At 36.5% G+C, this 15,029-nt stretch overlaps 2 protein-coding genes across 7 annotated transcripts in view; one reads left to right on the top strand and one right to left on the bottom strand.

Annotated features, from left to right (window-relative positions):
- Positions 1–15,029, top strand: part of LOC105215663 (RYamide receptor) — a 274,717-nt gene that overhangs the window by 225,796 nt on the left and 33,892 nt on the right. The window lies entirely within an intron of this gene.
- LOC128919936 (phospholipase A1-like) lies at positions 12,703–13,998 on the bottom strand. The gene is made up of 2 exons (XM_054225780.1): positions 13,827–13,998; positions 12,703–13,755 (listed from the first exon to the last, which is right to left on the bottom strand). Exons 1-2 carry the CDS (start codon positions 13,894–13,896, stop codon positions 12,779–12,781), a joined length of 1,047 nt encoding a protein of 348 aa, XP_054081755.1. The 5' UTR covers positions 13,897–13,998; the 3' UTR covers positions 12,703–12,778.

The raw sequence follows: 15,029 nt of genomic DNA, 5'->3' as shown, positions 1-15,029 counted from the left end.
TTATTTAAATAACTGATCAAATCCTTTCAAGTAGGCCCTAAAAAACACTGTCTCAACTATTTAGTTTTCTGTAGATATTTTTTTCAAAAATGCTTTAATTCAGTAAGAAACACCAAACACACAGAAGTGCTGCACTCAAAATTGTTCACAAAATTTTAAATGGGCATGGTTCCAACCACTTATGGGTCAAAAACCATATCTCCGAAACTACTCGACCAATTTCAATGAAATTCGGTTCATAATATCTTCGTAGCTTCCAAATGATATGTTGTAAAAATAGTTCAAATCGGTTCACAACCCCGCCTACTTCCCATATACCAGAACTTTGAAGTCGGTCTGAATAGTTTACTTTACAATGTATAAAGCTAGTTCTAGTGAAGATATCGGAACAGAACTTTGCTCAAATACTACATTAATAGTGTTGCACCGCCATTCTCAAAATTATAGTTAAGTCTCTCAGATATTTTGAAGAAATTTTGAGGGAATATGTTTCTTCTAATAATATGTCCACATAAGTGCCAACAATGAGTGAAATCGGGTCGTAACTTCATCTATCTCCCATATACTTAATATTGGTGTTTTCAAACTTGTATACCATATATATGCCGAATATGTGAGTCAAATTGTTTGTTATATTAATAAATTTAAATAAATAAATTGCGATAGTATAAAATGTTCGGTGACACCCGAACTTAGCCCTTCCTTACTTGTTTTTAGAATAGTGTTCTGAAAATACACCGAATTCTAGAATATTTTTCCAAAAATTCTGGAATCGAAAATATTTAGGAAAAGGAGCTTTAAGTATATCTCAGAAATATTTGAGGTATTATTTAAGCTGGTTACAGCCTTCTGTTGTTTTATCGACTGTAGTATTCATCGAATAATTTTGAGGAATGCTGCCGATTTGTGAGACCTTAGCTTAGTAAAAATTCGGGTTGCTTAGGTCAGGCTATTGTACGCTATGAGTCCAAAATATTTCGGCAACTGAAAAGTAATAAAACGAGAATTCGCTTTAAGTTTACCGGATATTAAGGAATTTGTATTTCTAATAGATTTTCTTTATTTAAGGGAATATAGAAGAAATTCGAATAGCAATTACCCGCTTGAAGAACAACAAAGCGGCGGGGGCCGATGGATTACCGGCCGAGCTATTCAAATACGGCGGCGGAAGAAAGCATGCCTGACGATTGGAATCTTAGTGTGCTCTACCCAATCCATAAGAAGGGAGACCCCACAATCCGCGCCAACTACCGTGGTATAAGTCTCCTCAATATCGCATATAAGGTTTTGTCGAGCGTATTGTGTGAAAGACTAAAGCCCACCGTCAACGAACTGATTGGACCTTATCAGTGTGGCTTTAGACCTGGAAAATCTACAATGGACCAGATATTCACAATGCGCCAAATCTTGGAAAAGACCCGAGAGAGAAGAATCGATACTCACCATCTTTTTATCGATTTTAAAGCTGCCTTCGATAGCACGAAAAGGAGCTGCCTTTATGCCGCGATGTCTGAATTTGGTATCCCAGCAAAACTAATACGGCTATGTAAGCTGACGTTGAGCAACACCAAAAGCTCCGTCAGGATCGGGTAGGACCTCTCCGAGCCGTTCGATACCAAACGAGACTTCAGACAGGGTGACTCACTATCGTGCGACTTCTTCAATCTATTGCTGGAAAAAATAATACGAGCTGCAGAACTAAATAGAGAGGGTACAATCTTCTACAAGAGTGTACAGCTCCTGGCGTATGCCGATGATATTGATATCATCGGAAGCAACAACCGCGCCGTCTGTTCTGCGTTTTCCAGACTAGATAAAGAAGCGAAGCGTATGGGTCTGGTGGTGAATGAGGACAAGACGAAATATCTCCTGTCATCAAACAAACAGTCAGCGCACTCGCGTCTTGGCTCCCACGTCACTGTTGACAGTCATAACTTTGAAGTTGTAGATAATTTCGTTTATCTGGGAACCAGCATCCACAACACCAACAATGTCAGCCTTGAAATCCAATGCAGAATCACTCATAATACTGCTACTTTGGACTAAGTAGGCAATTGAAAAGTAAAGTCCTCTCTCGACGAACCAAAATCAAACTCTATAAGTCGCTCATTATTCCCGTCCTGATGTATGGCGCTGAAGCGTGGACCATGACAACATCCGATGAGACGACTCTTGGGGGTTTCGAGAGAAAGGTTTTGCGCAAGATTTATGGTCCTCTAAACATTGGCAACGGCGAATACCGCAGACGATGGAACGATGAGCTGTACGATTTATACGACGACATTGACATAGTTCAGCGAATAAAAAGACAGCGGCTACGCTGGCTAGGTCATGTTGTACGGATGGAAGAAAACACTCCAGCTCTGAAAGTATTCGATGCAGTACCCGCTGGAGGAAGCCGCGGAAGAGGACGACCTCCACTCCGGTGGAAAGACCAAGTGCAAAGTGACCTGGCTTCACTTGGTGTTTCCAGTTGGCGCCAAAAAGCAAAAAGGAGGAATGAGTGGCGCGCTCTGGTGGATTCGGCTATAATCGCTTAAAGCGGTTCCTACGCCATATATATATATATATATATATATATATATATGCTGGATAAACATGACACTTCACACACCAGCAACTATCGAACAGAAGCTTTCCTAAATTCACACTAATTTCAATTAAGTAACCTTTGGCATTAATAGCAGTTGTCACAAACTATTATTTAAGACATGGTTATAACGGTTTCACTAACTGGAAGACAGAACTTGATGCGAACGCAAACAGAAGGTAAAATGCTAGAGCGAGAAGTGAGCTACGTGAACTTTTGAACGAACGCCTCCTCCGTGTATTCTTAACTTTAGAGCAAATAAACGTAGCAGAAAATTGCGAAAATGACCTGTTTCCGTTGACAAAACTTCAAGACGTCTATTTTAATTATGATAACGGTCTTCTGCACAGAGTGCATTGTAAGCAAGAAATCACGAAGAAAGCAACAAGATAGACAGACAACAAAGTGAAACAAAGCAGTGTATTTAAAATAAATTAAAAAGCGTCCAACGAAAATGTTGCCGGAGTCGCACGCTGGTAATTTCTTTACTCTTCAGCAATTAAGGGTTTCCCTTTTCACTTTGCCAGTCAGTAAGGCAGAGCTAATGGCACCTAAAAGCGAGAAGACATTACAAAAACGCGCGGAAGAAGATACAACTAGGAAAACAAAAACAATTTTATGAGCGCATGCATAAAGGTTTTCTATAGTGATATACTATATTACTTTTCAGTTACGAAAAAATTACTTTAAAATTTAGTTTAGTTCTCCTTAGATCTTTAATAAAATCTGTATAAACAACTCTCGGACCTCATGATGGTCGTGTCGTAGTGTAACTCATTTAATTCCTTTGATTAAAGAGAAAGTAAGACAACAAAAGATATTTTCGTCTATGAGATTTTGTATTTAGTACCGTATAAAATCTTTAACAAGTAACCTATCATTCCTCATCACACAACCCTATATTATTATTATACTCTCGCAACAAAAATTGCTAAGAGAGTATTATAGTTTTGTCCACATAACGGTTGTTTGTAAGTCCTAAAACTAAACGAGTTAGGGTTATATATACCAAAGTGATCAGGGTGACGAGTAAAGTTCAAATACGGATGTCTGTCTGTCCGTCCGTCCGTCTGACCGTCTGTCCGTCTGTCCGTCCGTGCAAGCTGTAACTTGAGTAAAAATTGAGATATCTTAATGAAACTTGGAACACGTGTTCCTTGGCACCATAAGAAGGTTAAGTTCGAAAATGGGCGGAATCGGACCACTGCCACGCCCACAAAATGGCGATAACCAAAAACACATAAAGGGCTATAACTAAGCCATAAATAAAGGTATGAAAATAAAATTTGGAACATAGGATCGCATTAGGGAGGGGCATATTTGAATGTAATTTTTTTGTAAGAGTGGGCGTGACCCCGCCCCCAAATAGGTTTTTTGTATATATCTTGCAGACCAATAAATCTATATAAACCAAACTTTCCGCAGTCGGTTTTCCTACGTACCCCACCATACACCATGAAAATAGTTGAAATCGGATAATAACCACGCCCACCTCCCATACAAAGGTTAGGTTGAAAATTACTAAAAGTGGGTTATCTCGCTAACGAAAAACGTCAGAAACACTAAATTTCACATAAGAAATGGCAAATAGAAGCTGCACTCAGATTTTTTTACAAAATGGAAAATGGGCGTGGCGTCGCCCATTTATGGGTCAAAAACCATATCTCAGGAACTACTCGATCGATTTCAATGAAACTTGGTTTGTAATAGTTTCCTTACATCCTAATAATATGTTGTGAAAATAGGCGAAATCGCTTTACAACCACGCCTACTTCCTATATACCAGAACTTTGAAGACGATCTGAATCGTTTACTTTACAATATATAAAGTTAGCACTAGTGAAGATATCGATGCAGAACTTTGCACAAATACTATGTTAATAGTGTGGCAGCCCCATTCTAAAAATCGCTGAAATCGGACCTTAGGTTTTCAAGGCCCCATAAATCGAACATGAGGACCTCGGTGCTTCTAACCTAATATTATGGTTTCCAACTTTCAATGGACTTTATACAATATATATGACGAATATGTGGGTCAAATTGTGTATATTAATAAAGTTAAATAAATAAATTGCGAGAGTATAAAATGTTCGGTTACACCCGAAATTAGCCCTTCTTTACTTGTTTTAACCTAAATTTTCGCTGGCATTAAACGTGCTGTTTGGTGAAAAGTAGCAAGTAGCCTTGAGAATATAAGAGAGAGTGGGTAAAGAATGATTGAAAAACTTAGGGAAGATTTTCTTCTTTCCTTCGCTGTACAGGAAGTAGCTTTTTAACGCTTTTCATCCGCGCTACTCATTCACAAAAGCACAACATTCAACGGCACAGTTGATCATAAAAATTAACAAAGGGATGACACGTAATAGTAGTCTGCACAGTAGAACAAATCTGAAGTTCCATTACACTATACGAAAAATCGATTTGATTTGGGTATTGGACCAAAGCAGTCCGATAGATTGACTCACAAGTAAAAAAATCATTCTCCGATTTTCAAAGTTAGCCTGCAAAATCTAAATGTTTTTCGAAATTCAAAGAAAGGCTTTTTTAAAATGTAATATTAGAGTCCGACCGATTAATCGGATTAGCATCGGATTAGCCATATTTTGCCGATGATTTCAATTTCTTTTGAATTAAACTTACATTATTTTTTTTTACTTTGTTGATTTCTTAAAAGCCTAAAATAAGCCTTCTGTTCAGCTTATAAAACACAGTTTGATTCATATTTGTCTGAACCAATCATTCGTCACGATGTTAGTATTAAGTCTAATATAAAGAGCTTTATAATTATACTAAAAAATCCAAAATATCCAAATGCAATATAAAATTTTTGGAGCGAACTTATATTACAGATGCAATGAAGGTAGAAAGTTGTATACGGTTGTAAGCCCTAAAACTAAACGAGTTAGATATAGGGTTATATATATCAAACTGATCAGAGTGACGAGTAAAGTTGAAACCCATGTCTGTCCGTCTGTCCGTCCGTTTGTGTAAGCTGTAACTTGAGTAAAAATTTAGATATCTTGATGAAACCAACGATACTCCCACAAAATGACGATAACCGAAAACATAAAGAGCTATAACTAAGCCATAAATGAAGTTATGGAAGTAAAATTTGGTATGAACGATCGCACTATGAGGGGGCATATTGTGATGATGATTGGGGAGGTGGGCGTGGCCCCGCCCCTTTTGTACATATCTCATAAACTACTAAAGCTATATCAACCAAACTTTCCAGAGTCATTTCTTTTAGGTACTATCTTATACAGTACAAAAATTGAAAGAAAATCGGATTATAACCCAGCCCACCTCCCATACAAATGTTATGTCGAAAACTACTAAAAATGCTTTAATCCTGCAAGGAAAACCACCATAAACCTTAAATTTCATTATAAAGATGATACAGAAGAGCTACACTCAAAACGGTATACAAAATTTAAATTGGCGTAGTTCCGCCCACTTATGGGTCAAAATCCATATCTCCGAAACTACTCGAACAATTTTAATGAAATTCGGTTCATGATATCTTCCTTCCCACACCTACATCCCATATACCAGAACTTTGAAGTAGATCTGAATAGCACTAGTGAAGATACCGGAACAGAATCGGCACAAATTCTGCATTTATAGTGTGGCATCGCCCCTTTAAAAAACGCCGTGAGTCAGATTCTTTGTTATATTAATATACATAAATAAACAAATTGCGAGAGTATGAAATGTTCGGTTACAGCTTCGGAACTTAGCCCTTCCTTCCTCGTTTTACTAATGACTCAATCTTTCGGAAAAAAATGGTATTGTCCAATACCTAGCCGAGAGTTGTAGTGTGTTATGGTAATTTTAGCCTAAAGGTAATAATACAACGAAACAAATCACACTCAGTAATGATATTCTTGTTGTAATTTTATTTATCGAACTGGTCTAGTTTTTATATCTTTGATTTCTTTATATACAGTACTTTTACAACTCCTAGATTTGGAACTTTGCATACATTTGGACTTATGAACAGTCCAGAGTTGATTATTGTCGACAGTTTTGAAATTTGACCTTCAAATAGAATATCGTATCAGGGTTGCTAAAAGTTCTTTCGTGAACCCTTTGACCTAATAGTTATATTGGTTCATGGCTCACCAGAAGGAGTCGCTGTGTCTGAAAAGCAAATCAGCCACTTACCAATTAACGTATTTGAGTTATTTTCGAATTTTCAAATCAGTGTCACTGGTGTGTGTGAACTTATTTGTTTTTCTTCAAAGAATCCATGGACAGAATCTGGAACGTTTATTAGTTAAAATTTATCTTGAACAATTTTCTATATACATATGTATTGTTTTCCACATCATGCCTAGAGGGAACATTAGGGTGGCCCTTAGTTGTATGGAAGATAAAAAAGTTTCTGGATTCTCGATCGCACCCCCTAGAAATATGCGAATAGCCAAAAAACTAGTATATACAAAGTTTTGGGTCAATCAAAAAAGGTTTAGAGGTTGCGCAAGGAGCTTGAAATCATGAAAAATTAAGAATTTCTGCCATGTTTATGTCTCAGACTTCCATATTTCAAAGCCACACTATCTGGTTTCCATACCGTAATAAGATCTGCATTTTATTACCTTTCCAAAATTACCACAATCTTAAAAATCGGTCGATTGATGTTAGAGTTACAGAAATACAAATATGAAAGTAAATTAATTGTGTTGCACGTGCATTCTCAAGCGTCGCATGCTCGTGATATACCGTTATAACGGTTCTAATGTTATTCTTATTATCTTATTACGGTATGGAAAACCAGTAAGGGATAGTGTGGCTTTGAAATATGGAAGTCTGCGACATAAAAATGGCAAAAATTCTTTAATTTTCAGGATTTCAAGCTCCTTGCGCAACCTCTAAATCTTTTTTGATTGACCTAAAACTTTGTATATACTAGTTTTTTGGCTATTCTCATATTTCTAGGTGGTGCGATCGAGAATCGAAATTCTTTGGAAAATAAGGGCCACCCTAGGGAACATATAACCTCAATAAACAAAATCTTTTTCGTTTCTGCTTCAACTTCCCACTTAGGCATCTGCGACTTCATTGAGGAGTCCAGACTAACACTGCTTGGTAATGTCGTCGTTTATAGAGCGTATGAATTTCGATATTAATTGGTAACTTTTTTGGTAGTAGTCCAGAATGTAGCTCTGCCGATAACGTTGGTCCAGAATATCCGCACAATTATTCGGTGACATCGGGAGAGAAAAGATTGCAGCCTTCATATAACTTTCCCACCCATCAAACAAACATTTATTCCGCAAACTAAGTATCGGGTATGAATGAGTTACCAACTATCTGCACTCAATCTTATGCGAATTAAATTTCGCAGAATATTAAAGACAATTGCATTTGTGGTGCTTCATGTTGTGATGAATTCAGTTCACTGGCTCACTGTGAGTACGCCACCGCGCTGCCACCGAACGTGAGTTGGCGTCGCACACGACAAGCACTTGGCACTCAATACCGCGATAATGTGTCATGACGCACATGAGAAGATCTGCTTGCTGATTGCTGACAAGCCAACTCGTACACTACACCACACCACGCCTCACCACCCGACACTTATCGATGGAGGTGAAGGCGAAGACAGTGGGAAATGGCAATAAATGCGATGGAGCGTGCATTGAATGTGTTGAGGCAAAGCGTGTGCTGCTGGCGCGTTCAAGTTGATATTTACGCCTTTGCTGATAGCTATCGCTGGTGCCGTTATGTGAGCGCACACTTGCGGGTGTACAAAGTGTGCGACTACCGTTTGTAACTCAATTCCCCAAATACACACACACGCGGTGAAGCCGCATGCGCGCATTTAAATTCGCAACCAGATAGATGGCTGTATTGAGAGTTCGCGTTCGCGGCGCATATCATTTTGCGTTTTTCCAACGCTATCACGATTTTTTTTCGGACACATTTCGGTTTCATTGCTTTTTATTGCAACGGCCTTTGTTTGTTGTGGTCCGTTTTTTCACACTGCTCACACTTTTCGTTCACTTGACCGTGTGTGTTTGCCTTGCGTTCGTCGTCGATGTCTGCAACAATAGCTATTATTAGTGGCCGGGTCTCTCCACCTTCGCTTTTGTGCGCAGCCGCACTGCACTGTCTTTCCGCTGTTCAATTCACATTGTGCGTGTGTGTGTTTGGTTTTTTGTTTTGGTACTTGCAAATCCATTGTTGTCGCTTCTTCCTTTTGCCACTTTCACTTTTTACGCGGCTTTTAAGCCAAGTGCAATAAGTTAGCTGTAGGCCAGATTTTACGAGTAATACATTGCAGTTTTATTATTCTTGGCATTGTTGTTGTTTTAGTTGTTGTTGTGATTGCTGTTATTGCTGTTATGTGAATATCTTCCTGTTTTGTAGTTCCCAGCGCATGCAGTTAAGTGCACATGCAACTTTTGTATAAAAACATACATACATATGTACATACGTACTACATATACAACAGAGACAAACATACCAACAAACAAACACCAATACACAAACAATATATACATATATTCAACTTCATCATTCGTTCAACTTGTGTGTGCGCCCAGCAACCGAACTTCCTTTGCTTCATCACAGTGTATTTACTACTTGCTGCTCAGCAACTGTTGTTGCATCTTCACAACAACAACAATAACAACAATAATCGTTAAGGCGATAAGTAGCTTCCTCATTGGTACACACTTAAATATTTGCTGGCGCTTTTCGTTGCGCACACATTAACATATTCCCCAAGTGCCCTCTTTCTTGTTATTTATTGCACTTGTTTTGGAGAAGAAGTCCCAACAAAAAGTATTTGTAATGCATTTCTTTGCTGTCTCCTTGCTGCTATTACGTGCATTACTCATCTTCAGGTCTGTTGTCAGTCGATTTATTTAAGCTGGCAACGCTTTGCTATGACATTCACCAGCATCGAGTTAATGCGATTGGGATAATTTCGAAAAGAAATATGGATTGAGATTGCGCTTCATATAATTAGGTTTGAGTAAAGGATGTGTCGATGAAATTCAAAATAACATAATAGTATAATAGTATATAGACTTCAGTTCACAAATGGTTGTCTGCAACATTGTTAAATAAAAGTGATTGATTACATACATATTTATGTATATTCCAATATTATATTTTCCGAAGTTGGTGAATAATAGTTTCATTTATATGTGATGTATTTTTCCATTATGTGCAATCGATAATTAATCTTAAGGTATCCTGAAGAACCTTTTTACATGTTCGCTTTGACATTTGTTAGAGATTATGAAGTTATTATTATACAATAAGGATGATTTATATACATATAATGGTATTCGATAATTCTTAAATCAGTGGCGTATTCAAAACTTGTATAATGTGTCACATCGCCTACTTTTAAATGACATTTTAATATTTCACAAACCACTTAAATTCGAGAACTTCTAGTCATATTTACATTTATATAACCATATCACAAAATATTCTTCGTTTTCCGTCGTGGTGTTTAGCTGTAAGTTTAGCATATCGGAAATCATCTTATATAGTATATGAGAGCTGAGGTAATTCCTGAACCGATTTCATACATTTTCACCACCAAGGTGCATTATATACAAGACTATACCGATATACAGTGGAACTTCTCTAACTCGAATCACCACAATCCACAAAAAAACTTCGAGCTGGAGAGACTTCAATAAAACATATATTTTTCAAAAACATAAATTTTTCTGTAAAATATAGATATCTACACAGTTTTAATTATTTACTTTGCATAACGTTTTTTAAATTCTTTAAAACATGTATTCTGTAATTTTGTTTGTTGCACTTTGCTTTTGTTTGGCTCTTGACGTCTGTATACCATGCTTTTGTTACATGATTTATGAAATCCATTAGTGTGATATCATATTTTTTATTCTCCTCCATACGATATAGAGGGACTTTTTTTAAAATTCTGCCTCGGTGGTAAAATTTTTAATTTTCTATTATGCCCTGGTCGAAAAGTTCGATTTATGGAAGGAAATTTGTATGAAATTTGATTTTTAAACGGTATTGCCAATTCAAGTGTTCGAGTTATAGAAGTTCGAGTTATGGAAGTTCCACTGTATTTGGTGAAAAATAGCCCTTAAGCATTGAGTTCTTCATGTTAGATATCCGGGGCATTGAAAAGTTATAGTCCGATTGCGACAATTTGTTCACAAGTGATTCCACAGATCATACACAGTATTTGTGTAAAGTTTTATTCCGCTATCTTCATTGGTTCCGAATGTACATATTATAAAGTGAAAGAATCAGACGGAATTCAGAATTGTGTTATATGGGAAATACGTGTGGTTGTTAACCGATTTCGCCCATTTTTCATCGGTAATATCACATCTTCAAAAATAGAACATGCAGTAAATTTCATTGGAATAGGTCGAGTAGTTCCTGATATATGGTTTTTAACCCAACATTTTTAAATCTTTTAAGGGAGGGGTAGGGTTTCAGCGTAAAAAAAAAACACTTTTTTTGTGATTTTTTATCTCAAATATCGATTAAGCAATTTTATTTTACATTATTGAGCATAGTTTTGACTATGTTCTGTAAATTTTTCATGCTAAAATATTAAACCATTAGCCCGTGACAGAGCTTCCCCTAGGACGTCTTGAAAAAAAAAACAATTTGCAGTGTTCACTGTAACTCGGCCGGAAATTATCCGAAAATGAAAAACCATAAAAATTTAGTTAAATTTTAAACAAATCTTCCCCCCAACGTTCTCTGATTATTTTTTTAGTTTTTTTTTAGTTTAAAAATTTTTGGCAGCCATCTAAAGTGTGAATTTTCCACTAAAATTTCCGGTATTTTCAGGGTGGGAAACACCCTTAATGTTATATGAAGAAAATGTGTTCAAAGTTTGAAATGAATCGGTCGAGTAGTTTTCAAATGGCAGTGAACACGGACTTCGAAAAAGTAGTTTTGAGAAAAACGCGTTTAAAGCCGTAGCTGTTAGAGTTAGAGCGTTAAAGGCCCCGAGACTAATTAAACAATAACTTCAAGAATATTGCTTAGATCGGATTAAAATTGAGGACATATTCTTGAAATGTTAAACAATAAGATAAAACAACAAAAATTTGATTTTTCGAAAGTGAAAACCCTTACCCCGCCCTTAAAAAGCTTTTCCTCTGAATATTCAACTTCAATATTGTTGCAACCCATACATTTTTTAGCAATTCTAGCAAATTCAGTGCAAAAATTATTAACAGAGGAAAAAATTGTAAATATTTTTTTGTGGCTTAAATGTTACAGGCATGTAAATTTAGAGAAAAGACAATGAAGCCGCAAAATATAGGCACTTAAGCAGGAAAAGCACTTAAAAGGGGAGGGGAGTTCTTATGTGAACTTTCTTTGCAACATGTTGCGAGAGTATAAAAAATACACTTTAGTTCATTTTATGTTCAGTTAGCATTTCATTAGAAGTTGGTAAGTTCCATCAGCGGATTAATATTTTAAGCAGCGACATCTACCGTAGTCTTTTTTATAAAAAAATTCAGCCAATCGCAGACAAAGAACGTATATCGTACGTCTTTGACGCAGAGTTGCGTTTGATTTTCAAGGCGATTAAAATTCAATTGGAAATAAATGTAGATGTTATTTTGTATGGTAAATAGATCATAATAAGCGTTTTAATCGACCAGAGGCCGGTTAATTGATCAATTAGCTCCTGTCTAAAAACGCTATAAGCAACTAGAGATAATTTTCACTACATCAAGGCCACACACACGAACAAAAGTAAAACGCAAATGAAAGGGATCTGCTAAAATAGTTTAGAGCAGACTTGCAAATGACGCTGACAAGACGAGAAAAGAAACATAATTTAATTAATTTCATTCAGCAATGTGATCCCGGCAATATTTAAACTAATTGAAATGAAATTAAATTCTAAACGCATTGTACTTATGTATATACATATTTACTCATTAAACTATACACCCTCTATGAATCTTTATATTAAAATGAGCATTTACTTCATACTTTTTTCGAACGGTAAAATGAAGATTATCGCCCGATATCAACGATACCAGCATTCCTTTGCGCTTTCTTTGACTTTAACTCAAAGAGGAAGTTTTGTACAGTTTTTTATGGTTAATTTAAATTTCAAACAATCATTATATAAGTATATGTAATTGATAATAGATGATATATGTGATATATATAAATTTATAAAGAATAATTACGATTAAATTACGGTAGTATTTGACTGGCTATGAAATACGGAAATCCGTCTGTGAATCCCGCTTCCTCAGTTATACCCACATAAAATATACCATTGATGTTATTATTTGTTGGCAATGCCATGAAGACTCCGCTAGGTGTAGAACCACATGCATTGTTTGTTGCATCAGTATATGTTGCACACGCTACGGATGTGTACCTTTTCCCACGCTGCGCCTGATCACAAAAACCAATCACACCCATATGCGAACAGTATGCATCAATTCCACATCCCTTTTGCATTCTTCCACCATTCGCATAGAAAGAGGCATTTCCGATGGGTTTTTCAAAACCTAAAAAGCCGGCATTCGTGTGTAAGATCTCAACATAGAAAGCATCTGTGTTACATAAGCGTTTTTTGCTATTACAGTAATCGAAAAGAGGCTGTGCTGGATCTAGACCCCAAATAGTTTTTATTGTACCGCAATCAAATTTCTTACCAGCAAAGCCTGCCACATGTGCACCCAAACTGTGGCCGATTACATAGATTTCAACTGCGAAAACGCGACAAAGAAAATTCATAAAATCTGCCACTATGCCGCCAATCGGTTCCACTGACATCGCGGCAAACCTATAATCGCCATTCATGGCTCTTTTACCCCAATCCACAATAAACACATTTATATTGTTTCTCGCAAGAACTGCTGCTGCTAATATTTTACACATATATGAATATCCGTTATTTAACCAACCATGTATAATGAAGTATGTTTCGTGATTGGGATTAAACTGTGAGTCGTTTAATGCACGAACATCACCGATGGATATCTTACATGGTTCGGTGGGGTTAAGATTAGTTAAAAGTAGAAATTGTACATCGTCTTCAGTGGCGGTGCTGGGTCTAATGTACGCTGCAAGTTCCGCTACAGTAACCAATATAGGAGCTCCCAATAAATTTGGTATATACCAACTATCGGTCGCTTTGCAGCTATTGTCATCAGTCGACACTAAATATTAAGGTGTAAGGAACAACAATTCAGTGCAAATGCTGTGACTTAAACACAACCGCTGTACTTACCCAAATCTAAAAGACTTGTGAAAACTATATAAACTAAAATCATTGTTACCACTTGTTTATGATTTTGCATGGCTTTTATTCTTTTCAAACTTATTTTGTGATGACAGCAGGACCTAGAGGCAGAACGATGCTGCTTTGACTGTTATATTACCAGAACTGAGTTACTTGTGCAGAAATATTATTGAATTTTGCTTGAACTTTACGTTATAAATCATATGATCTTTGAATATTTTCAAGGTCTACGTAAACGAGCATTGACTTTAGATAAACACCCTTAAATTTCTTGTTTATATTTGTGCAAGTGACTCTGGCTCTTGATTTTTTTTTTTTTTTTGTCTACCAAATAGAATTATTGTGTGCGATATTTTTCCGAGTTTACTGGCATTATGTAAACACTAGCTGACTCCGCAGTCGTTGCACTGCGTGAAATTATTTGTTTTGAAAACAAAGTTGAATTTGTATAGTGTTGGAAAACATTTATTTGCGATTTTTCTAATTTTTTTTCAATGTAACTCAGCTTAATAAACAACATTTTGTGTCTTTTGTTCCGGTGCGTAAATGTACAGAGAAGATGATTTTTCAACTCGTGAATGAAATTTATGCCACACACCTCCAGCGACTGTCTTTGAGACTTGTTTATTGTCATCCCAAATGCAAGTCTCATTGGAAACTGAATACGTTTGAACTGAAATGGCAAATCGTTGGAACTCAAAGAAATTCGTGGAATCAAGCATTCTGCCCCCTTGTAAGTCCCTTTAAAAAATTCTTGCAATTCTTACATTATTCGATAGCTGCTTGAAAATTGCGAAGCAAAATAAATGACAAAGCATTATAATGACAAAGAATCTAGAAATTTCACTGGATAATTCACAGCTTCGTCTTCATTTTCAACATGATCGATCGATGTGTATGAACACCGGAAGTTGACTTTAAGTCCTATAGATTAAATCATCGACATCGATATTTTTGCCAGTTAAAAATCTGCGTGCACTCAACCAATCGTAGTTACGATAAATTTGGCTAATGTTCGGATTGATATCAAACCATTAGAAGTATTAACCAGAAGTTGCCCAGTTCTTTGCAAATCTTTTGCGGTGCTTTCCTGTTGCAGGAACACACGCATATTCATGGTCAATCATATGGTTTTCGCGTGCCGCCACAAGTACGATGACTTCGATTGATTTCGAAATAACAGAATGTGTT

This window comes from Zeugodacus cucurbitae, chromosome 2 (genome assembly GCF_028554725.1).
Source record: "Zeugodacus cucurbitae isolate PBARC_wt_2022May chromosome 2, idZeuCucr1.2, whole genome shotgun sequence".
NCBI lineage: Eukaryota > Metazoa > Arthropoda > Insecta > Diptera > Tephritidae > Zeugodacus > Zeugodacus cucurbitae.
This window is presented reverse-complemented; position numbering and strand designations above follow the sequence as displayed.